Genomic DNA, 25,010 nt, shown 5'->3' with positions numbered 1-25,010 from the left:
ACATGCTTACACAGGGGCATCACGTGACACAGGCACGCGGCTGGAAAAGCAAAGTGCCAGACATTTGTGATGTAATGTGCAGGTTTCAGCTTGTGGTTGAACCCTTTTGGAATTACGATATATAATGCAGTTTAACAAAATAATATTTTGATGGCATGTTTATAACGATAATGTTTGCTGACTGGTTAGCCTGCAAAGATCACGTGGACATTGTTGTTGTTAGCCTTGTGGCTAGCTGTCATTCATAGGCGACGAAACGGTTAGATCGCACCTATTCTGGTAATGAAACTACCTTGCTTGGCTCACAAATTTAATCAAAAGATGATTGATTTCTCAACATGACAAGTGAACGTAGATCCCAGAAAGACTGGTATTCTATCCTTGAATCCAATCCATCGGATGGGCTACAAGACCTCAAACAGAAGTACCAAAGACTGGCCTTAATGGTATGTGTAAACTCTGGCGGTCTCCTGTGTCATATTTTTTCAATTGTACTGATGAATAAACTGCTGTTAGGTTTATTTGCATCTTGATGAACCATGTCAAAAGAGGTCCCAATAATAGAGTGAGAGGCGGAGTGAGAAAGTATCTTGACATAATGTTACTGTTGGTCCGTTAGCACCTAGCTTGTATTTTTAGAAAGTAATACATTTTATGAATATAAACACACCCTCTCTATCACACACATATTACCGACTGGGTGTTTATTTCTGGCCATGTGTGCAAATCAAGACTACATTAATCCACTGCGCTCCAGTATCGGCATGAGTTCTGGGAGTGTCTTCAAGATAAGTCTTCTAGGTGTCGGGCAAGGTTAGTCTACTTCTCATGCAAGCTTAGATTGTCGATGTGATTGATGACTGTATGATGAAGTATTAACTGCATCTTGCCCTTTGATATTAATCTGTACATTTCTTTTAATCCTTGACAGTACAACACAAAATGGATTTGTATAGTCCAAAACCCATTTTAATTACAGAAATCACCTAGAAACTGTCAAATCAATCATACTCTAATCAATAAGCTATAACCCAAAAACTATTTTGGTGTTGATTTTCAGAGTAATGTTTTTTTATCTGAAAATGTTTTTGTCTGAAAATATCTGCACTGTTCTATAAACACAGGGCTTTGAGCAAGAGTATGGTGGTTCTGGTAATTAGGAATGTTTATTAGCACACGGTAAGTAGGATATAGGCCTAGGCCACAGATATCACCATTAACTGATTACTGTGTATTATTTTGTCAGACTTTCTGGATTCAAGGTGCTGTAGGATTTCACATAAACCATAGGCTCTATGCTTACCAATTGTAAAAACACACAAACCTCAAGCTACCATCAATGTCAACATTTCTTTAAAAATATTTGATTAATCCAATGTTACTTTGAACAAAACATCCTAGACTTTGCTGTTGGCATTCCCCTTCCCCCCTCAGTAATGCCCGCGCCTCCCTCAGACATTAGGGGGCAGTAGTGTGATGAGGGTGGCCTTTTGCTCTGCCACCACCTCATCTGCTCTCCCATCTTCTGAATGCCTGCACAGCACACGCCTCAGCCTCGTGGTAGAAACAGACAAGTCTGATACAGCACAGAGAGGGAGAGAGAGAGAGAGATGATTCATGGTAAGAAGTGCCTAGTGCTCCAAATTGCCAGTGCTTTATATTGTGTTCCTGCCTCTCTAAGCTCCATTAGCCCCAGTAAATGAATATTTTACAATGCGTGCAAAGAGACATCAATTAAAGTACGTAACTCCACAGGAACGGAGGGTGGGCCATTTTATAAGAGCTGGGGCTTTTCATTGTGTTATGTATTTATGAAAAAACCCTGAGCTGCATGGGGACTCAGAAGTGGGGGGAGGAATTACAGCAAATAGGTTTCTCTGCTGTAAAATGTCAAAATACTTTCTGGCTGGAATTTTTACAGTAGATGAAAATGTGTTTACTTCTGAGCTTCAAATTCTCTCAAATATCATTAGCAAATAGTCAATCACCAGGCTATAGTGAGTTAAAACAGTCTCTTCAATGTATAAGTTTAGTTTTAACCAGAAACTTGTGAGAACTACTGTAGCAGCATGGACTAGTGGGTCTGGAGATGGAGGTGTAGGCTATTTTCAAGCCTTACACCACGCCCAAACCGGATTTTGTCCCCCCCATACCAAACGCGATCACGACACACAGGTTGAAATATCAAAACAACTCTGAACCAATTATATTAATTTGGGGACAGGTCGAAAAGCATTAAACATATGGAAATTTAGCTAGCTTGCAGTTGCTAGCTAATTTATCCTATTTAGATAGCTAGCTTGTTGTTACTAGCTAATTTATCCTGGGATATACACATTGAGTTGTTATTTTACCTGAAATGCACAAGGTGCCTTCCAGGCTTCTTCTTTGGACTTTATATGGTGATTGGCAACTAACTTTAATAATAAGGTGTATTACCATAACTGACCTCAGTTCATCTTTCAATCACCCACGTGGGTATAACCAATGAGGTGGCACGTGGGTATACGCTTCTAAAAGCCAATGAGGAGATGGGAGAGGCAGGACTTGCAGCGTGTTCTGCACCACAAATAGAATCAACTTCTATTTTAGTGCCTGGCAATGCAGACGCTCGCAAGCAGTGTGGGTACAATGATTTGAATAACATGTATGTGTAAATTTATTTTGCAACGCTTGTGCATGCGATGTGACCGGTGTGGTCAGCATGTTAGTTCCACAGCCAGATACTTCACACCTGTAAGCTTCCAGCGCAGAGCACTGTCACAATCAGATCACAAAGGGGAGTTGGACATGCACACCCTTTGGGACTATATCACCACTGTGGAAACAGGCAGCTTCTCTAGGTTTGCTTTGATTTCCTTCAGGATTTTAGAGAGCCACAAAGCTGGTTCAATGGTGTGAGAAGGATTTTGTAATGTTCTTTAGAAAGAGAACAATATTTTTCTGTCAGAATGTTGACTGAGCCAGTTCCTTACCCCATCCATCAGAAATCCAGACCCATTTCTTGAGCACAGGCGCCTGGTCATGTATATAGGCTTGTCATTTGCATTGTGTGACCGCTCTGAATGTTTTAGAAAATGAGCTTCCCCTCAGCCTTCTGTTGAGTCTTTGTCCTTTTTAAACTTTAACACTTCCATTGCTGAACAATACTTTTAAATAGGCTAGAAGATAAAGAGGTTGGCACTGGTGTTCCAGGTTTTGTTTTTTTCCATTTATGTTTTGAGGTTGGACTATTAGCACGTATAGCACATTAGCACGTAGGGCGCACCGATTTGGTGTCACCTCTTTAGTCAGTATGTGTTACACCTGTGCTGGCCCAGGTGACATTTACGAGTGGCTGGCCCAGTGCTCCAGTTGTCTTGAGTGATGTGGAGGGTTAACACCTTTAGTTGACTCTCCCTATTTGATTTCTAGATAAACATTCCTTTATCTGATCTTCCCTGTTTTTTTATTTTGCTCAACTTTTTTGTTTGCTTCCTGTCTTAAGTTTGGTGTGGGTTTTTCTTTTGTTTGCCTCTTAGTGGGCAAATTTAGTGGCACTCATGGTGGGTGTCTTTTAGGTCCTAGTTGTTGTTGCTAGTCAACTGTCAGTGGACAGCCCCATGAGTGTCTTTCAGAACCCCTCCTAAAACCCCACATTTTGTTTTGTCAGTGACTCTTTGTGAATTCCTCCTTATGTTTCAGCAACATTTTGTTTGGTTGTCTTGCAGGGGAACTTAACAAAATGGGCGCGCATCCAGGATATATTTTCCCATGAGTATGATAGTTGCTCTAATCACCTACTCTGAAGCTTTGCTCTACCCACATATTGGAGTGTTCAAAAGACACATTTGTGGTAGAGTTTCTGTCACTGACATCCACCCTGGGCGGGTATAAGATTGGTGGAGTAATTTTGAAAGTTTCATAAACACACAGCCTTATAAAAAATTAAAAGAAAGCCATGGACTTTAATTTGGTTAGCATTTGTGGAAAACCTTACATGGGAGATGCTAGACACATGTACGAAGGTGAATCTGCTCATCATTGCAAAGCATTATGACATCAAGGTGGCATCTGGCGATCCAAAAGCGGTAGTCTGAGTCAATCGGTAGTTGGTCACTGCTCCTCAAAAGTGTTCTTGTTTTTTTCAGTGTACACTTTATCTATACACTTTATCTCTTGATCAGAGTTCAGATTATGACACTGTTGAAGCTGCTATCCTTCGGGCTTACCAGTTGATCCCAGAGGCATACAGACAACATTTCCGTAAATTACGAAAGACAGAATCGCAAAATCATGTTGAGTTTGCAAGGGAACAAGCATGTCTTTTTGATCGGTGGTGTGGTTCTCAGGAGGTCAAGGACCTTGAGGACTTAGACACTCATAATTCTCCAGCAGTTAAAAAATTGCCTTCACAAAAGGGTTGCTACTTACATTTGAGCACAAGGATCTCTCTTGAGAAAGCTGCAGTTTTTGCAGATGAGTTTGTGTTTACACACAAAACTACCATCACAAACAAAGCACCCAGTAGTTAAACCTACACAAAAAGCAATCCAGAGAATTCACCTACTGCAGATTTCAGTCTTTTTCTACAGTGCCCAAAGATGAAGATTGGCGGAACATTGTTTTTTTTTGTATTCGCCATTTTGCTGTTACTGCCGTGAGAAAGTACACGTTGTCTCTGAGTTGAGAGAGAAATAGCCGTTTCTTCTTGAGGGAGCACTTCAGCCCAAGTCTCTGGTTGGGACTGATGCATCTCCTAAACAAGATTTTGGATCAGATGTGTATGAACCCTTTGTTTCAGATGGGTTTGTGTGTCTGCCTAGTGCCGGTGCTGTTAAGCAGCCGGTGAAGAGCCTGGGGCAGCCCTTCATTTTGGAGGGTATTTTGTCTTTGTCTGACACTTCAGCAACTGGTTACAGTAGGTTAGTACAAGGCGTGGAGATGTGTTGCATGGAAGTTCCTTTGTATAATGTGGAACTCGAGTTTGATCTTATTTCTGGTTCCGTTGTAGTGAAGCTTAGCCTACCGGTGAAGGTGGTCTCATTTCTTTATTCGGGAAACAATTTGGCTGGAGGGAAGGTCGTGCCGTTACACGTGCTATGTGTAAAAAAAGGGAGCAAGTCTAGTGTTGAGGATGTCAGCAATCCCACCATGGTCGATCTGAGACGTTTATGGGTGATCCTGATTTCCCTTGACCTCTCCTTTGAAAGCGAGTTTGTAGGACCGCTGAAGGAAGAGAGGGTCCCTACAGTTGACACTTCGATGTCTAGGAAGCAGCTGATTGTGCAACAGTAAATATGTTTCCCTCTTATTGCTGAGTTTAGAGGTCGGCCGATTTATGATTTTTCAATGCCGATACCGATTTATTGGAGGACCCAAAAATGCCGATACCGATTAGTCTGCTGATTTTAATATTTTTTTGTTGCTGTAATAATGACAATTACAACAATACTGAATGAACACTTATTTAACCTAATATAATACATCAATAAAATCAATTTAGCCTCAAATAAATAATGAAACATGTTCAATTTGGTTTAAATAATGCAAAAACAAAAGCTAAAGTTTAAGTTCCTTGCTCAGAACATGAGAACATATGAAAGCTGGTGGTTCCTTTTAACATGAGTCTTCAATATTCCCAGTTAAGAAGTTTTAGGTTGTAGTTATTATAGGAATTATAGGACTATTTCTCTCTATCCGATTTGTATTTCATATACCTTTGACTATTGGATGTTCTTATAGGTACTTTAGTATTGCCAGTGTAACAGTATAGCTTCCATCCCTCTCCTCGCCGCTACCTGGGCTCGAACCAGGAACACATAGACAACAGCCACCCTCGAAGCAGCGTTACCCATGCAGAGCAAGGGGAACAACTACTCCAAGTCTCAGAGCGAGTGACGTTTGAAACGCTATTTATGCGCACCCTGCTAACTAGCTAGCCATTTCACATCGGTTACACCAGCCTAATCTCGGGAGTTGATAGGCTTGAAGTCATAAACAGCGCAATGTTAGAAGCATTGCGAAGAGCTGCTGGCAAAACGCACGAAACTGCTGTTTGAATGAATGCTTACGAGCCTGCTGGTGCCTACCATCGCTCAGTCAGACTGCTCTATCAAATCAAAGACTTAATTATAACATAATAACTCACAGAAATACGAGCCTTAGGTCATTAATATGGTCGAATCCGGAAACTATCATATCGAAAACAAAATGTTTATTCTTTCAGTGAAATACAGAACCGTTCCGTATTTTATCTAACAGGTGGCATCCATAAGTCTAAATATTCCTGTTACATTGCACAACCTTCAATGTTATGTCATAATTCTGGCAAATTAGTTTGCAACGAGCCAGGCGGCCCAAACTGTTGCATATACCCTGACTGCGTGCAATGAACGCAAGAGAAGTGACACAATTTCACATGATTAATATTGCCCGCTAACTTGGATTTCTTTTATCTAAATATGCTGGTTTAAAAATATATACTTCTGTGTATTGATTTTAAGAAAGGCTTTGATGTTTATGGTTAGGTACACGTTGGAGCAACGACAGTCCTTTTTCGCAAATGCGCACTGCATCGATTATATGCAACGCAGGACACGCTAGATAAACTAGTAATATCATCAACCATGTGTAGTTAAAGTGATTATGATTGATTGTTTTTTATAAGATAAGTTTAATGTTAGCTAGCAACTTACCTTGGCTTCTTACTGCATTTGCGTAACAGGCGGGCTCCTCGTGAGGCAGGTGGTTAGAGCATTGGACTAGTTAACCGTAAGGTTGCAAGATTGAATCCCTGAGCTGACTAGGTAAAAATCTGTCGTTCTGCCCCTGAACAAGGCAGTTAACCCACCGTTCCTAGGCCGTCATTGAAAATAAGAATGTGTTTTTAACTTCTCTACGGTAGGGGGCAGCATTCGGATTTTTGGATGAAATGCATGCGCAAATTAAACTGCCTGCTTCTCGGGCCCAGAAGATATGATATGCATATAACTGGTAGATTTGGATATAAAACACTCTAAAGTTTTTTAAACTGTTAAAATAGTGTCTGTGTATAACAGAACTGATTTGGCAGGCGAAAACCTGAGAAAAATCCATTCAGGAAGTAGTTTTTTTTGTTGGTTTTGTAGTTTTCTGTTCAATGCCATTACAGTATCCACTGACTTAGGACTCAAATTGCAGTTTCTATGCCTTCCACTAGATGTCAACAGTCTTTAGAAATTGTTTCAGGCTTGTATTCTGAAAAATGAGGAAGTAAGAGCAGTCTGAATAAGTGGACCCTAAAGTGTCACAGAGCTTTTTCATGCGCGAGACCGAGATTCTTGTTTACCTTTTAAATTGACGACGTTATTGTCCGGTTGAAATATTATCGATCATTTAGGCTTAAAACAACCTGAGGATTGAATATAAACATCGTTTGACATGTGTCTATGAACTTTACGGATACAATTTGGATTTTTTTGTCTTCCTGTTTTGACTGCGTTTGAGCCTGTGGATTACTGAAGAAAACGCGCGAACAAAACTGAGGTTTTTGGATATAAAGAGACTTTATCGAACAAAAGGAACATTTATTAAGTAAATTAATGTCTGCTGAGTGCAACCATATGAAGATCATCAAAGGTAAGGGATTAATTTTATCTCTATTTCTGACTTGTGTAACTGTTCTACTTGGCTGGTTACTGTTTGTAATGATTTGTCTAGTGGGGTATGTTCTCAGATAATCGTAAGGTATGCTTTCGCCATAAAGCCTTTTTTAAATCTGACACCGTGGTTGTATTCACAAGAAGTTCATCTTTAAACCTATGTAAAATATGTTTTGTTTTCTGAATTTTTATAATGATTATTTCTGTATTTGAATTTGGCGCCCAGCAGTTTCACTGGCTGTTGAAGAGGTGGGATGCTAACGTCTCACGTACCCAAAAGAGGTTACCTGACTTGCCTAGTTAAATAAAGGTGTAAAAAAAAAAAAAAAACTTTGCAAAATCGGTGTCCAAAATTACCAATTTCCGATTGTTATGAAAACTTAAAATCGGCCCTATGAATTGGTCGACCTCTAGTGGTAAGGACATCTTGGTTGCTGATTTGTCTTTTCAAGTGTGGGCACTTAATATGTTTTATGTTTAGCCTGTGTGTAGCCTTGGCACACATTTTATTTTGATGTATGTTTTTCCATTTTGGAGATGTTTTTGTTTGGGCTCGTTCCAAGGGGACAAGAGTTACAGAAACATACATGAGTTTTTCAAAACTTCTGAGTTTTAGGCAACTATGCCCCCCCCCCCCCCCCCCCCCCCGGGGGGCCCAAAACAAATTATAAAATAAAAGCTAAATAAGAAAATATTGTCAAAAACAAGTGGGTGTATATATACATTTACAATTTTTATATTGGAGGAGGCGACACATTTTAGTTGTGAAATGGAAGTTGTTTTCTGTTGGTGAGAACAAAAATATAGGATATATTTGTTGTCTTAAGGGGGAAGGTGTCACAGGTTTAGTTTTTCCCATTTATGTTTTGAGGTTGGACTTTTAGCACGTATAGCATGTTAGTATGTAGGGGACACGGATTGGGATCACCATGTTAGTCAATATGTGTTACACCTGTGCTGGCTTGTCCATCTCGTTAGTCGGAAGGTGTTTAAGAGTGGCTGGCCCTGTGCTCCAGGTGTCTTGAGAGATGTGTGAATGCTGTCCCCTCAGTCCTAAAACAAAATTCTGCTTCAGAATCCACCTCCCGGGTGGCGCAGTGGTCTAGGGCACTGCAGTGCTAGCTGCGCCACCAGAGTCTCTGGGTTCGCACCCAGGCTCTGTCGCAGCCGGCCGCAACCGGGAGGTCCGTGGGGCGAAGCACAATTGGCATAGCGTCGTCCGGGTTAGGGAGGGTTTGGCCGGTAGGGATATCCTTGTCTCAGTATGTAAAATGTAATGAAAATGTAATAAAATGTATGCACTCTACTGTAAGTTGCTCTGGATAAGAGCGTCTGCTAAATGACTAAAATGTAAATGTAATGTAAATGTAATTCAGTGCAGATTGCTGTTAATGATTCAATCAGGAAGTACATTTTTGGCTTGTTGTAAAGTTGCTTTTTTTCTCATCCTATTCAGATTGTCCTTTTACAAAGTGAAAACAACACTGTGTAGTGTAATATTTGATAATGCCTCAATGTGTTGTAAGGAAATGTCGTGGTTTGACTCCAAGGGTGTGTGTTTTAGGTAGAGAGTTGTGATTGTACACTGAACAAAAATATAAATGCAACAATTTCAATGATTTTAGAGTTACATTTCGTATAAGGAAATCTGTCAATTTAAATAAATAAATGAGGCACTAATCTATGGATTTTCACATGACTGGGAATACAGATATGCATCTGGTGGTCACAGATTCCTTAAAATAAAGTTAGGGATGTTGATCAGAAAACCAGTCAGTATCTGGTGTGACCACCATTTATTTGCCTCATGCAGCGTGACACATCTCCTTGATTGTGGCCTGTGGAATGGTGCCTCAATGGCTGTGCGAAGTTGTTGGATATTGGCGTGAACTGGAACAAGCTGTCGACCAAACATGCTCAATGGGTGACATGTCTGAGTGTGTAGGCCATGGATGAACTGTGACATTTTCAGCTTCCAGGAATTGTGTACAGATCTTTGCGACATGGGGCTGTGCATTATCATGTTGAAACATGAGGTGATTGTGGCAGATGAATGGCATGACAATGGGCCTCAGGATCTCGTCACGATATCTCTGTGCATTCAAATTGCAATCGATTTTAAAATGCAATTGTGTTCATTGTCTGTAGCTTATGCCTGCCCATACCATAACCCCACCACCACCATGGGGCACACCTCCAGCATGCCAGTGGCCATCGAAGGTGAGCATTTTCCCACTGAATTCGGTGACGACGCAGAACTGCAGTCAGGTCAAGTTCTTGGTGAGGACAACGAGCACGCAGATTCCTGAGACGGTTTCTGACAGTTTGTGCAGAAATTCTTCGCTTGTGCAAACCCACATTTTCATCAACTGTCCGAGTGGCTGGTTTCAGACGATCCTGCAGGTGAAGAAGCCAGATGTGGAGGTCCTGGGCTGGCGTGGTTACACGTGGTCTGCAGTTGTGAGGGCAGTAGACGTACTGCCAAATGCTCTAAAGTGGCATCTGAGGTGGCTTATGGTAGAGAAATTAATGTACCTTACATTAGGGCTGGGCGATATAGCCTAAAAATCATATCTTCATTTTTTTTTTCAAGTTATGGGCGATTCACAATATCTAAATGTTTGTTTTCTGTAAATAAGCGTTGTAAAATTTAAGGTAAAATACACTGCATTTCAAACAGTCAGCAATAATCTAATGAAATCAGGGTTTATGAAGTTACACCTAGGCTAAATATAAGCCTTCCACAACCATAAGACCCACTAATAATTTAGTTATTTCATGATAATAATGAACCTTCTTTTTTTGTTTTGTTGCAATATTCACTCATCTGTCTTTCAAGTCTGTCTATGAAAGTGCCCTTTTTTAGTTACAAATTTAACTAGAACCATGCATAATGCACATTCACTAATAATGACTTCTTGTAGCAAGCATTAAAATATAGAAAAGGAACACAGGTCTCATCAACAATCTCTCAAGCCTACGTGCTAGTGATTAGTCAGCTAATCTTTATATTTCAAGTTTAGCCAACTTGGATGTGTTTGCTAGCTAACAAGGTAGAACAGTTGAATTGTTATGAGCACAGCCTTCTGTCAACTGTTTAAAAAGCATGTTCGCCTGTCCACTTAGTTCAGATGTTCAAATGAAGTGGCCTAACTTATTTCTCAGAATGAGAACGAGTTGCCAATTCCGTATATAATTGTTTTATACTTATTGCACATTTTATAAAACACAGACTAGACAGCTAGTATAACAGTCTTTGGCTAAAATGCTGCTAGCGGCACGTAGTACCCCGATGCTGAACATGACACTGAGCATTCATTTTCCAGAATCAAACTTCACTGATACTCGTTTTAGTACTGTCTGCTCTGCGTGCAATTTGAGTAGTTGAGACATGAAAAGATAACATCTTCTTTATAACCGTAAGATAATGTCTCAATGTGTTTGTGTCCATATGACCGATTTTCTGTTCGACCAAACCGCACATGCAAATGGCGAGTTGAAACTGCTTGTCAGAGAGAAGGATTTCTCAACTTTGTTGGAGTGAGAGGTGGGGAGGGGCCTGGTCTGTGTAAATGATAGAGGAAGAGGCGAAACGAAGTTTCACTCTCGCTAAGATCTGTCCAAAATAAGGCCAATGTGTTTCTATGTGCTTATTTTGGACCTCAGCTTGTCGCCTGCCTTCCCAACTCCCATTGTTAGGGCGGAGACGTGCATCTCGTCATTATTTACAGATCTCTGGTGTAAATGGGAAGGCGCACACAGCACAGAGGAGCGAAGGAGACAAGACCAAAAATACAACACGAGAACAAGCGGACATAAACGCTCATAAAAAAAACGGAAAATAACACAACGTCAAAACAGGCATTTGAAATTAATTCAATATTTCGCCCAGCCAAACATCATTATATTCTCTGGTAACCACTCTGGTGGACATTCCTGCAGTCAGCATGCTAATTGCAAGCTCCCTCAACTTGAGACATCTGTGGCATTGTGTTGTGTGACAAAACTGCACATTTTAGAGTGGCCATTTATTGTCCCCAGCACAAGGCTGTTACGTTACAGTTACAGATTAAAGACCAAAGTTCAAAATCTTAGCTTGGACATTGGAGGAAAGGTTACATGTTTGGCAGACTGAGTCAACTCTACTAAAGAAGCTGAAAGAACGTGACCATTCCAAAACATCTGGCCTTGACAACATTCCTGCCAGATTTCTATGGAATGCTGCAGTAATTATCACCTCCTGCGTAACTCACAATGTAACTCACAATGTCTTTTGAACTAGTCCCCCCCTCCCGTGAACTAAAACTCACAATGGTTATATAAATATATATATATATATATATATATATATATATATATATATATATATATATATATATATATATATATATAAATAAAAGGGACTGAGTTAGATCATGAAAACTATTGGCCTGTTTCAGTCCTTTGTATTTTATCGAAGGTCATTGAAAAGATTGTGCGAGCAGATTGACAGTTCTATTTCCTTACATAACATACTATACGAGCAGATTGACAGTTCTATTTCCTTACATAACATACTATACGAGCAGATTGACAGTTCTATTTCCTTACATAACATACTATACGAGCAGATTGACAGTTCTATTAACTTACATAACATACTATACGAGCTCCAATCTGGCTTTAGTAAATCTCATTCCACCAACACTTGCCTACTATATCTAACTGACCACACCAGGAAGGAAGTAGATGGAGGGAAATGTTGTTGTATGCTTATGGTAGATCTCCAAAAGGTGCTTGGTACAGTGGATCATGAGATTCTGTTAATCAAACTAAGAGCCATGGGCTTTAACAACTTAGCCGTAAAAGAAAACACATGGTGGGTGTGGATGGGACCCTGTCTAAACCCAAAATCTTGAAATGCAGGGTACCCCAAGGGAGTGTGCTGGGTCCACTTTTCTTTCTGTTGTATATAAATGATCTAAAATCTGCCTGTACATGTGACCTTTTCCTTTATGCAGATGATTCTGCACAGTTGGTTTCTTACAAAACAAAACTGTGGTTGAGGAGGCTCTCAGTGCTGAACTTCTGAATGTCAGTAAATGGTTATATGACGACAAGCTGTCACTTCACCTTGGAAAAACAGTCCATGTTGCTCGTGTCCAAAGTGAAACTGAGGAAATCCCTGGATTTTAAGGTGGTAGTAGGTGACTTAGTAGTCACAGCAAAAGTCTGTTAATTATCTTGGATGTGTGCTAGATAACTTTTTGTGCCATGCTTGCCCCTGTCAGATGGTTATATCCAAAGTGAACCGTAAAATGTGGTTTCTGGCAAGAACCTCCAAATATCTGGATAAGAATGCAATGGTGGCATTGGTAAGGGCTCTTGTTCAGTGCCACTTTGACTATGGGTGCTCTTCCTGGTACAATAGTGCCCCCAAGATAATTAAAATAAATTGCAGACATCTCAGAACAAATTAGTCAGGATTATTCTTAAACTTCCAGGACATACTCATCTTGACCATTCCTGCTTTGAAAGCCTCAGATGGTTCAAAGTGAAGGAGAGAGTCTCTCAGATGAAATTGTGTCTGGTATATCAGATTGTCCACAGTATGGTCCCCAGGTACTTATATAACTACTTTAACTCGGTCCGGGATAACCAGAACTATTCCACTAGAAAGAGTGAAACTGATGTTGTTCCTTTTAGATGTAATAGTGGAATGGGAAAATAACTTTTTTGGTACTCAGCTGCCATTTCTTTGTAATAGTCTTCCAAGGAATTTGAAATGTATACCTTCAATGGGTAGTTTCAAATTCTCAATGAAAAAATTGTTAAATAGTTGCATGTTTCAAGTGAGTCATAAGATTATAGTACAGTACGTGGCTGAGAAGAAAATACCCGGGATAGCATGTGGTCTGCCGAATGTCTCTCATATTGTGATTGTCTTGTATATATTAGGGATTTACTTGTTTTATATGTTAGGTATGCATGTGAGACAAGGGAGATGTACCTATCAATTGTTGTTTAATAATAAATTGAACTGTACTAATTAGATAATTTTATGTAACAAACAACAATTTTGTCTGTCATTGTGTGTTGCCACTGCAGTTCCTAACCTTGCTGCATTCCCATCTTCCCCCTCCAAAAGGACCACAATGAAAATAAACTGTTAAGCTTTATTGTGTTATCCTTGATGATCTTTCTTAAATTGTATGTGGAGTCATACATTCTGTATGTATTTAAAAAAAAAAAAGAAGAAGAAGAAAAAAAAAGGTTTGCCAGTCTTCCAGTTACTTAAAATGTAAAGTATATTTGCGGTGGACATGAATTTGCCTAGCTGAGACCATTGGTCATTGTAGTTCAGTATCAGAGGTTCTGTTTCTGAACTACAGGACCATACAAGAACACACACATGCAATGGTCTGCTTGCCAGTGCCAGGTTATCATCACCATTCATGTGAATGCTGCTTGGATAGATCGAAGTTTTCCAAAAGCCCCTCCACCACCACCACCTCCCTCCCTGCGACCATCACTAATCGGTGGCTGAAGCCTGGACTGCGTAGACCTGCAGGAGGAAATTAGGGCTGTTCCATGTGCAGGGAAACACAGACAGGACCGTCAGTATCCACTAGAGAATAGGGACATACCTCAGGGCCAGTGTGAGCATTACATGAGGGGATCCTTCAATATTGATATTAATCAACGGATGACATAATGTGGATATTGCTATAGCCCCTCTCCCCTAACAAAACGACAATATAATGCAAAAGAGAGCATTGGTGGTATCGCTACTGTATTTGGCCAGAGGTGTCGTGGGATGGCCAATGCTCTTCTCCAGCTCTCTGCCCAAAGTTGTCTGGGCTAACGGTTCTGTCCTCTGATGTCTCAATCTAGTTGTGTTTGCAATACTGTACTCCGCCTCCTCTGGTAAATTGTCCAGAAGAAGAGCATTGGTCCATCAGCAAATTACCCAGAAAAAGCTGACAAGTGCAGGTTCTGACAGGCTTTTTTCACTGGCAGATTGTCACTGACTTCTATGGTCTAATTAACCTAGCTTCTGTCTAGTGTGTCTGAGCCATCCCCACACCTCTCCCCTCCCTCTCCCCTCCCACACCTCCCTCTCCCCTCTACCATCTCAAACAAAGTACTGGTTCAAGGGATTAATGGCTGCTGTTATTTTGGTCATTGTTTCTGTTGTGATGGCTGTTGTCAGTCTTGTCATTGTGGCTGTCTCTAACCTGTGTTTCTCCTGTCCTCTGTACTGGCTGACAGTATCACCCCGACAAGCAGGGCCCAGATGTGACTGTGACTGAGGCAGAGGAGCACTTACACAGGTTCATTGAGGTCGATCAGGCTTGGAAGGTCCTGAGCAACCAGGAGACCAAGAGAGCCTATGATCTGCAGTTGCGTGGTAAGTCGTCCTCCTTCCACAGTTCAGAGGAGTCTCAGAGGAACACTACAATCCGGCTCCGTTAAGAAACATTCACGCTCCCATAATGTACATTACATCTACACTAGCATATTGTACTACCACTCTCTGGATTCTCTTCTTTCAGCCACCATCTCATCCCTCTCATTCTTTTTTAATAGCTCTCCTGTGATTCGTTTGAACATAAAACATGATTTTTCATTTCATTGCACGTTTGGAATTTTATGGTTTTATTTATTCTTACTGGTTGGTTCATCCTCAATTAAATTCCATAGCCTTTCCCCTTGGGACCATCCCTTGCTTAATATTTAGTGATAAACAGTGACGCTGTGTGAAGTCACTAAGGCCACTAAGGGGACAATTTTGTGTCTGAAAAGGTCACACTAAATGAGGCATGAACCAATCCAGTTTGCATAACTTAAATTCTATTTCCAAGATTTCCTTGAAACTTTAAAAGTCAGAAGCAATAATGGTCTCTAGTACCGACCATTAAAAACAACTGGCCTGTTTTACGAAGTTTGTTCACGTGATCGTTTCTCACTTATCTGGGTGCACAAGAAAGGGCAGAGAGCGTGTTTTGCAAAGACCCTCCTATTCACCCACGCACACAGCCAATAATAAAACAAGCAAGAGATTGTGTCGGGCTCCTGACAATGGTTGTTTTCTGCCATCTCTGTCCCTCATAAAATGCTCTTTGGAGGACAGAAGAGGGGAGGAGAGTAGGGGCTTCTGGGAGGAGAGAAGGGGGAAATGTAGGTCAGGCCTGTTACACATGGCCTAGCTTTACATGAAGTGATATGCTTCCCCGTGATCCCAGGAAAGAAGTTACCCTAGCTAGCTCTCCATTAGGACCTTCAACAACTCTACATCCAGGCCCTGTGTGTGTGTGTCTGTATGTGTGTGTGTGCGTGCGCACCGTTAGCAGGGGAGAGCTCTCATCGCCTTTGGGGGCAAACACTCAGCCAGCCAGCCACAGCACAGTGCCACTCTATAAGGCAACACGTTCTAGCCATAGCATTGACATATAGAGTGTCTGTAATAGAAAGAAACCCCTATCTGGCCCTCATAGATGGTATTGACTTTGTCTTCCATTGTATGCTGCCTTACAAAAACCAAACTCCAAAGATTCCCGCCGTAAACACCCTTTTTTAAACTGCTTTTTAAATCATAATTTTTTCACTCATCCTCTGAATATCTAACATTTATATCTCCATTATGACCTAACAATGAGTAAGAAAGAAGTGAAGGTTGTGTTTTCATTTAACAATAATTTTTATTTCCAGCATGAATACTTTATATCCAACACACCTTTTTTAGAACCCAGACAAATCAGAGTTTCTCTGTTGAATGTGAAATCTGGGCATTTTTTGTTGGCCGGTCTGTAAGAATATTGGATGTACCTCATGGCTGTTTTTTTTTTTTTTTTTTTTTTTTTTTTACCTTTATTTAACTAGGCAAGTCAGTTAAGAACAAATTCTTATTTTCAATGACGGCCTAGGAACAGTGGGTTAACTGCCTGTTCAGGGGCAGAACGACAGATTTGTACCTTGTCAGCTCGGGGATTTGAACTTGCAACCTTCCGGTTACTAGTCCAACGCTCTAACCACTAGGCTACCCTGCCGCCCCAATGGCTGGTTGCAGGGTGATTGTTGTAAGCATAGCAGAGGTGTAAAGTAGAGGTCGACCGATTATGATTTTTCAATGCCGATACCGGTACCGATTATTGGAGGACAAAAAAAGCCGATACCGATTAATCTGCCTATTTATTTATTTATTTATTTATTTTTTATAAAGTTTTATATATATATATATCATACACACACACACATTTTTGAAATAATGACAATTGCAACAATACTGAATGAACAATGAACACTTTTATTTTAACTTAATATAATACATAAATACACACACGCACACAGCTCTGAAGTGACAATGATACTGAAGAGTCTGCTTAGGAGACAAATACTCTCAACTGTTTGAATAAAAATAGAGTTTAAGTTACCTGTGATGAATGTTGAAAACAATAACTTTAATTTCTATATGCAGGAAATCCTATTTTAATAATGGGCATGGCAAGAATTGACAACCAAAGTGCGAGTCATAATTCCCATGACACCTAGCAAAATCTGAAAAGCGGTTCCTTCATTTATTCCATAGGAAAGTTTTAGATTCAATTAAAATAAGGTCTGTGTTTCGTGTAGGCTTACATCACCGTGCCAATTTTATAACTGTAGATATCCATAGGACAAGGTAACTCTGATCAATATTGGCTAAATATAAGCGAAGATAAAAAAAATTGTAGAGGGGATTTATGAATATATGTTGACATAGTTACCTTATCCTAGTGAGATTTACACTGGTATCAAAACGTTGAGGCGGTTTAAGCCTGCACGAAACACAGACCTTATTTGAAGTAGATCAAGACATTCTCTATGGAAGACATGAACGGTAAAATAACGAAGGAACCCCTTTCAAATTCAGCCGCAAGTTATTACAGGAATTATAACGCGTCGACTATTTCTCTCTAAACCATATACCTTTGACTAATCCGGAAACTATCACCTCGAAAACAAAACGTTTATTTCGTTCCGTATTTTATCTAACGGGTGGCATCCATGAGTCTAAATATTCCTGTTACGTTGCACAACCTTCAATGTTGTCATAATTACGTAAAGTTCTGGCAAATTAGTTCGCTAAGAGCCAGGCAGCCCAAACTGTTGCATATACCCTGACTGCGTGCAATGAACGCAAGAGAAATGACAGAATTTCACCTGGTTAATATTGCCTGCTAACCTGGATTTATTTTAGCTAAATATGCAGGTTTAAAAATATATACTTGTGTATTAATTTTAAGAAAGGCATTGATGTTTATGGTTAAGTACACATTGGAGCGATGACAGTCATTGATTGAATGTTTTTTATAAGATAAGTTTAATGCTAGCTAGCAACTTACCTTAGCTTACTGCATTCGCTAACAGGCAGGCTCCTCGTGGAGTGCAATGTAATCAATGCAAGATTGGATCCCCCGAGCTGACAAGGTTAAAAATCTGTCGTTCTGCCTCGTTCCTAGGCCGTCATTGAAAATAAGAATGTGTTCTTAACTAACTTGCCAAGTTAAATAAAGATTAAATAAAGGTGTAAAAAAAAAAAAAAAAACGGCAAATCGGCGCCCAAAAATACCGATTTGCGATTGTTATGACAACTTGAAACGGCCCCGATTTAATCGGTCGACCTCTAGTGTAAAGTACTTAAAATCATTTTTACTTAAGTAGTTTTTGGGGATATCTCTACTTTACTATTTATATTTTTGACAACTTTTACTTCACTACATTCCTAATGAAAATAATGTACTTTTTACTCCATATGTTTTCCATGCACCCAAAAGTTATTCTTACATTCTTACAAAATGGTCCAATTCACACACTCAGGAGAACATCCCTGGTCATCCCTACTGCCTCTGATCTGGAGAGGTAGACACTCACTAAACACAAATGCTTTGTTTGTAAATGATGTCTTGAGTATTGGAGTGTGACCCTGGCTATCTTTAAATTAAAAAAAGAGATTGTCGCTGTCTGGTTTGCTTAATATAAGGAATTTTGAAATTAATTATACTTTTGATACTTGAGTATATTTTAGCAATTACATTTACCTTTGTTACTTAAGTATATTTAGAACCAAATTCTTTTAGACTTTTACGCAAGTATTTTACACAAGTATTTTTTCTTATGGTATCTTTTACTCAAGTATGACAATTGGGTGCTTTTTCCACCACTGCCCAATAGGGAGGGTTAGGTAGTAGACTAGCAGCGCACAGCTCCCATCTGTCTGGCCGCTGTAGATCTCTGTGGTGTTCAATCAGAGGCAGATCTCCAGTACCTACCAGTAAACAGCACCATAGTGTTTAATGTTGCCCAGCCATTCAGAAAGACTGGCTCATTCTCCACTGTGATCAAGTGGGGCTGATAATTAAAACAAACACGACTGAAGCCAGCTCAAAGGCCTGTTTCATCCAGATTTCAGAGGAACTCAGTCAGTCCTTCTGTTGTTTATCAGAGGGAGATGGATGAAACTCTGTTGCTAGGCCCTTTTGAACTTCATCATGAGTGGAATGTTTTATCTTCTTGCTCATTAGAAATGAAGGGGGATGGATATTCATCCATTACTATCCCCATGTCTATTACAACTCAGAATGTATAGCCTTTCCTTCTTCAAAGTGATATTCAATACCATTACAACAAAGAAATAGTTAAAAGCTGATAGTCTCAAAGCATTAGGAACAAATCCCATGTTGGCTGTCAAACTATATCATAAACAACCGGCGTTGCAAATCATTTTGGTACTGAGACCGGGGTTGCATTTTCCTGTGTTTAGGCAGACATGTATGGTAATTACTAGGGATGGTAATTGTGTTTTGTGGAGGAGGGAGAAGTGTGTGCAGGGTGGATGTGTTCTGCTCCAGGTCTCTGACACACTGTTGGGTGGTCTAGGAGCGATGTGCAGCCAGACTAATACTAAATCATCTCATTCTTAATGTGCACCACCTCCACTGCCCCATCGCCAAACACATAGTGGTCGTCTTCCCGGGTTGTTTCAGGGCATCTTGCAGCAGCCCACTGAAGAGGCATGTGAGAGGCGTGTTTCTCCACCTCCCCAACACTGAGACCAGTGACCTTCATAGATCTCCAACCGCCCGCCACGAGGCAAAATACATGCTTTAGTTAACACTATCTGCTCTAATTCACTTACAAAACAGTAGTTTGGCTATGTAGGCCTGCATCAGGGGTCGGCAACAGGTGGAGGGATTATTTTTTTCTCCCTCAATGTAAAAAATAAATACAAATTATGTGTTTATTTTGTGGGGGATTTCAGTTTTTAGTCAAAAAAATCACGAGGAATTCAGCAAAAAATGAGTATCATTTATGCCTACGCCTGACCTACATAATTCAAGAAGATTTAAGTGGATATTCCCATGAAACTGATTGAGATCAAATTATTGACTTGTAGATGCAGTTTGAACATTTGACCTGTAAAACGTGAACAATTATCATTCATGATTGACAGTGATGGCCTTATTTGGTGTTTGAGGGTATTAAAATAAGAAAAAGGTATTGCGAAAATATGCCTAGGTAGTGGTAGCATTGAGGCATTTTATGCACTTTCTAAAATGATATTTAATAGGCTACATCTTGTCGATACAAACTTTGAGAAATGCTGACGTCATAAAAAATGGTGCTCCGACACCTCAAAAAAATAGCAGTTGTTCATGGTACCTGGCAGAGCCTCCTTGGGATCTCTCAGTAGTGACTGGCTGTCATCTGGGCTTCTGGGCAGGGTGCATCAACTGGCTGAGTCATGGTCACTCTGACTCCCGCAACACTAGCAAGACTGCAGTGTCCCGTCAAGACTACAGTGTGCAGTGTAGTTGATCTACTTTTGTTCCTTTACAGGTCATTTTGAGGCTTCGATCAGGCATGGACATCTATTTGCCCTGTAGTATTAGCTTAACTGTTGAAGCACTGTGACAAAGGGTCCCAGTGAATGTATAGCCTTATTTTGTATGATGTATTGAATCACCTAGATGTAGAACTATAATTTCCACCTGACCACTGGCAAATTATGGTCTCACAAGATTGCAGTAACAACACAGAAGTTACACCAATCAAAATGTAAAAATCTGTCATTTGAGCCTCAGCCGTAAAATGGTACAGTATATCACCAGGATGAATTAACAGACACCTTTTACTGAGAATTTACTGACACCTTTCCTCGTTCTCACTGTACCACTACTTAAAAAACTCATGAGAACAGCAGGTGAAAATGTATTCACCAAACCTATCCAATGATATCCATACATAGCTGTGAGGTAGGCCACTTAGGCTAGTCTCCTGACTAATTAAAGACCAGCATTAAAGAGTGGCATCAAAATGTGCTAATTACCGTTTCCTCACAAAGACTAGTGAAGAGGTACTGTACTGCTGGAAATGGAGTGAAGTGTTAATATCTATTACTGTAGTTGTCTGTCTTTGTTATTATATTAACAATAGGGCGGCCTATAACGTTAAATGTCTGACACAGTTTGAAGTACAAGATAAGACTAGGCTATATGCACTATTATAAACCAGGACGTTTGGGTCCAGGATGCTGATTGGCTGAAACAGCATTTCAGCCATGTGCATATCAGACAATAATATATTGTACCACGGATATAACAAAACAATACTTGGTAACTGCTCTATTTATGTTGGTAACCAGTTTTAAATAGCATTAAGACACGTGTGTTGCAGTATATGGCCAATAAACCACGCTCACTCGGGCCTTATTGCTGAAGTGGATACCTTTTTTAAAGAAATATCTGAAAGCATCTTCCCCTCATTTCAATCCATACTGAGACATAGTTCATCCATCCTTTGCAGGGAGGTATATCTGTATCTTCCTAACGTTACCTAAGAGCGTGTCGGAATTGTCACCAAAGATGGCCGCACTACTCTGCATACTTCCACTTCTAATTTCACTTAGTGGTTCTGTGGCGTCTGTCCCTTTCCTGAATTATCACCTCAATATTGAGTGTTGCTTTAAGAGATTTCATATATGCACCATTACCAGTGTCCCCACTGTGTCATAGTGGCTGTGAGGGGAAACTGTCCAAACCTATGAATCAATGAACCTAGATAAGATCGGTGTAGCTTAATCAGTCTCTCCAGGATTATGCGAAAGCAAAATGTTTAGCTAAATCAACAATTCTCCGCATATTACGCACAAAAGTCAAATCAGCGCAATATTATCACATAAAACTGACCCATCACCGCAGTACAAAAATATGTTATTAGAGCATTATCAACCAATCAACGCACATTTAACACATATTGTTTAATCAAGCCACTCGTCAAACTTTTCCCCTCGTCAGCGCATTTTCACGACAAATTGGACGACAACATCGCATATTTCCATGCAAAATGTCAGAATTGCCACAGGAAAATCAAGCATTTGCTCCCGAAAATATGCAGTACCAGTCAAAAATGTAGACATATCTACTTATTCAAAGGTTTCTCTTTATTTTTACTATTTTCTACATTGTAGAATAATAGTAAAGACATCAAAACTATGAAATAACACACATGGAATCATGTAGTAACCAATAAAGTGTTTAAACAAATCAAAATGTATTTGAGATTCTTCAAAGTAGCCACCTTTTGCCTTGACAGCTTTGCACACTGTTTGCATTTTCTCACCCAGCTTCACCTGGAATGCTTTTCTAACAGTTTTGAAGGAGTTCCCACATATTCTGAGCGCTTATTGACTGCTTTTCTTTCACTCTGCGGTCCAACTCATCCCAAACCATCTCAATTGGGTTGAGGTTGGGTGATTGTGGAGGCCAGGTCATCTGATGTAGCCCTCCATCACTCTCCTTCTTGGTCAAATAGCCCTTACACAGACCGGAGGTCTGTTGGGTCATTGTCCTGTTGAAAAACAAATGATAGTCCCACTAAGCACAAACCAGATGGGATGATGTATCACTACAGAATGCTGTGGTAGCCATGCTGGTTAAGTGTGCCTTGAATTCTAAATAAATCACAGATAGTGTCACCAGTAATGCACCATTACACCACCACCTCCATGCTTCACGGTGGGAACCACACATGCGGAGATCAGCCGTTCACCCACTCTGCGTCTCACAAAAACACGGCGGTTAGAACCAAAAATCTGAAATTTGGACTCATTGGACCAAAGGACAGATTTCCACCGGTCTAATGTCCATTGCTCGTGTTCCTTGGCAAAGCAAGTCTCTTATTATTATTGGTGTCCTTTAGTAGTGGTTTCTTTGCAGCAATTCGATCATGAAGGCCTGATTCACACAGTCACCTCTGACCAGTTGATGTTGAGATGTGGCTTACTTGAACTCTGAAGCATTTATTTGGGCTGTAATTTCTGAGGCTGGTAACTCTAATGAACTTATTCTCTGTACCAGAGCTAACTCTGGGTATTCCATTCCTGTGGCGGTCCTCATGAGAGCCAGTTTCATCATAGCGCTTGGATTTTGCGACTGAGCTTGAATAAACTTTCAAAGTTCTTGAAATGTTCCTGATTGACTGACCTTCATGTCTCAAAGTAATGCACTGTCATTTCTCTTTGCTTATTTGAGCTGTTCTTGACATAATATTTACTTGGGTATTTTACCAAATAGGGCTATTTTCTGAATACCACCCCTACCTTGTCACAACACAACTGATTGGCTCAAATGCATTAAGAAGTAAAGAAATTCCACAAATTAAGTATTAACAAGGCACACCTGTTAATTGAATTCCAGGTGACTACCTCATGAAGCTGGTTGAGAGAATGCCAAGAGTGTGCAAAGCTGTCATCAAGGCAAAGGGTGGCTACTTTGAAGAATATCAAATAAAATATATTTTGATTTGTTTAACACTTTTTTGGGGGATACTACATGATTCCATATGTCTTATTTCATGTCTTCACTATTATTCTACAATGTAGAAAATAGTAAAAAGAAAAGAAAAACCCTTGAATGAGTAGGTGTCCAAACCTTTGACTGGTTCTGTATAAAAACATATAAACAATCCTGGAGGGCGCCAGTGGCGAATTTGCCAATCTTGGTGTTCTCTGGCAAATGCCAAACGTCCTGCACGGTGTTGGGCTGTAAGCACAACCCCCACCTGTGGACGTCGGGCCCTCATACCACCCTCATGGAGTCTGTTTCTGACCGTTTGAGCAGACACATGCACATTTGTGGCCTGCTGGAGGTCATTTTGCAGGGCGCTGGCAGTGCACCTCCTTGCACAAAGGCGAAGGTAGCGGTCCTGCTGCTGGGTTGTTGCCCTCCTACGGCCTCCTCCACGTCTCCTGATGTACTGGTCTGTCTCCTGGTAGCGCCTCCATGCTCTGGACACTACGCTGACAGACACAGCAAACCTTTTTGCCACAGCTCGCATTGATGTGCCATCCTGGATGAACTGCACTACCTGAGCCACTTGTGTGGATTGTAGACTCCGTCTTATGCTACCACTAGAGTGAGAGCACCGCCAGCATTCAAAAGTGACCAAAACATCAGCCAGGAAGCATAGGAACTGAGAAGTGGTCTGTGATCACCACCTGCAGAATCACTCCTTTTTGGGGGGTGTCTTGCTAATTGCCTATAATTTCCACCTTTTGTCTATTCCATTTGCACAACAGCATGTGCAATTTATTGTCAATCAGTGTTGCTTCCTAAGTGGACAGTTTGATTTCACAGAAGTGTGATTGACTTGGAGTTACATTGTGTTGTTTAAGTGTTCCCTTTATTTTTTTTGAGCAGTGTGTATATATATATATAGATTTGTGACATTTTAATTTTTCTTCTGTCTCGAATCAGCCAGCGAACTGAATCAGAGTTGGCCAGTCGACGCCCATGTCTGTCTGGATGACATGACTTGGGATGATGGTGAGTCAAGACATGGTCATCTTCTTTATCTTACTTATTTAATCATGATCTCTTCTCTGCTGCCATTGAAGTCATCGTAGATAGATCCATAAAGTCCTTCTCCACCTGTCTCATCCCATGTGCCCCTTTTCTCTCAGCTGTTTGACATTGTCTGTGTTTTCTTTTCAGATAACGAGGTGTACACGTATGGCTGTCGCTGTGGAGGGGAATTCTCCATTGGAAGAGAGGAGGCGGAAGGGGAAGAGGCCATTGTGTGCTGTGATACCTGTTCACTCAGCATAGAAGTCAAGACGACAACCTGACTGACTGTCTCATTGTTCGCCAGACATCTCTAAATCCTGAAGAACTAGATCAAGGAGGTTCATAGTTTTCTTTTAATCTACATCCACCGAACACATGTCCACATTTGAACCTTTTTAATTGGGCCCCCATGGGACCTTGTGCACCTGTCTATTGGACAATGAAAGGAAATTTGATTTTGCTCTTTTAAATGTCATGCAATAAAATCATGGTGCAAAATTAAACTAACAACCAATCAAGTGAA

General features: G+C 40.4%; 1 protein-coding gene across 1 annotated transcript; it reads left to right on the top strand.

The window, feature by feature from the left end:
• Window positions 1-25,010, top strand: dnajc24 (DnaJ (Hsp40) homolog, subfamily C, member 24). Its single transcript, XM_055933579.1, has 4 exons — window positions 1-446; window positions 14,874-15,012; window positions 24,398-24,466; window positions 24,635-25,010. Exons 1-4 carry the CDS (start codon window positions 339-341, stop codon window positions 24,766-24,768), a joined length of 450 nt encoding a protein of 149 aa, XP_055789554.1. The 5' UTR covers window positions 1-338; the 3' UTR covers window positions 24,769-25,010.

Source organism: Salvelinus fontinalis, chromosome 9 (assembly GCF_029448725.1).
Source record: "Salvelinus fontinalis isolate EN_2023a chromosome 9, ASM2944872v1, whole genome shotgun sequence".
In the NCBI taxonomy this organism is placed as follows: Eukaryota; Metazoa; Chordata; class Actinopteri; order Salmoniformes; family Salmonidae; genus Salvelinus; species Salvelinus fontinalis.
The sequence above is the reverse complement of the archived record's forward strand: the minus strand, read 5'-3'. Positions and strand labels throughout refer to the sequence as shown.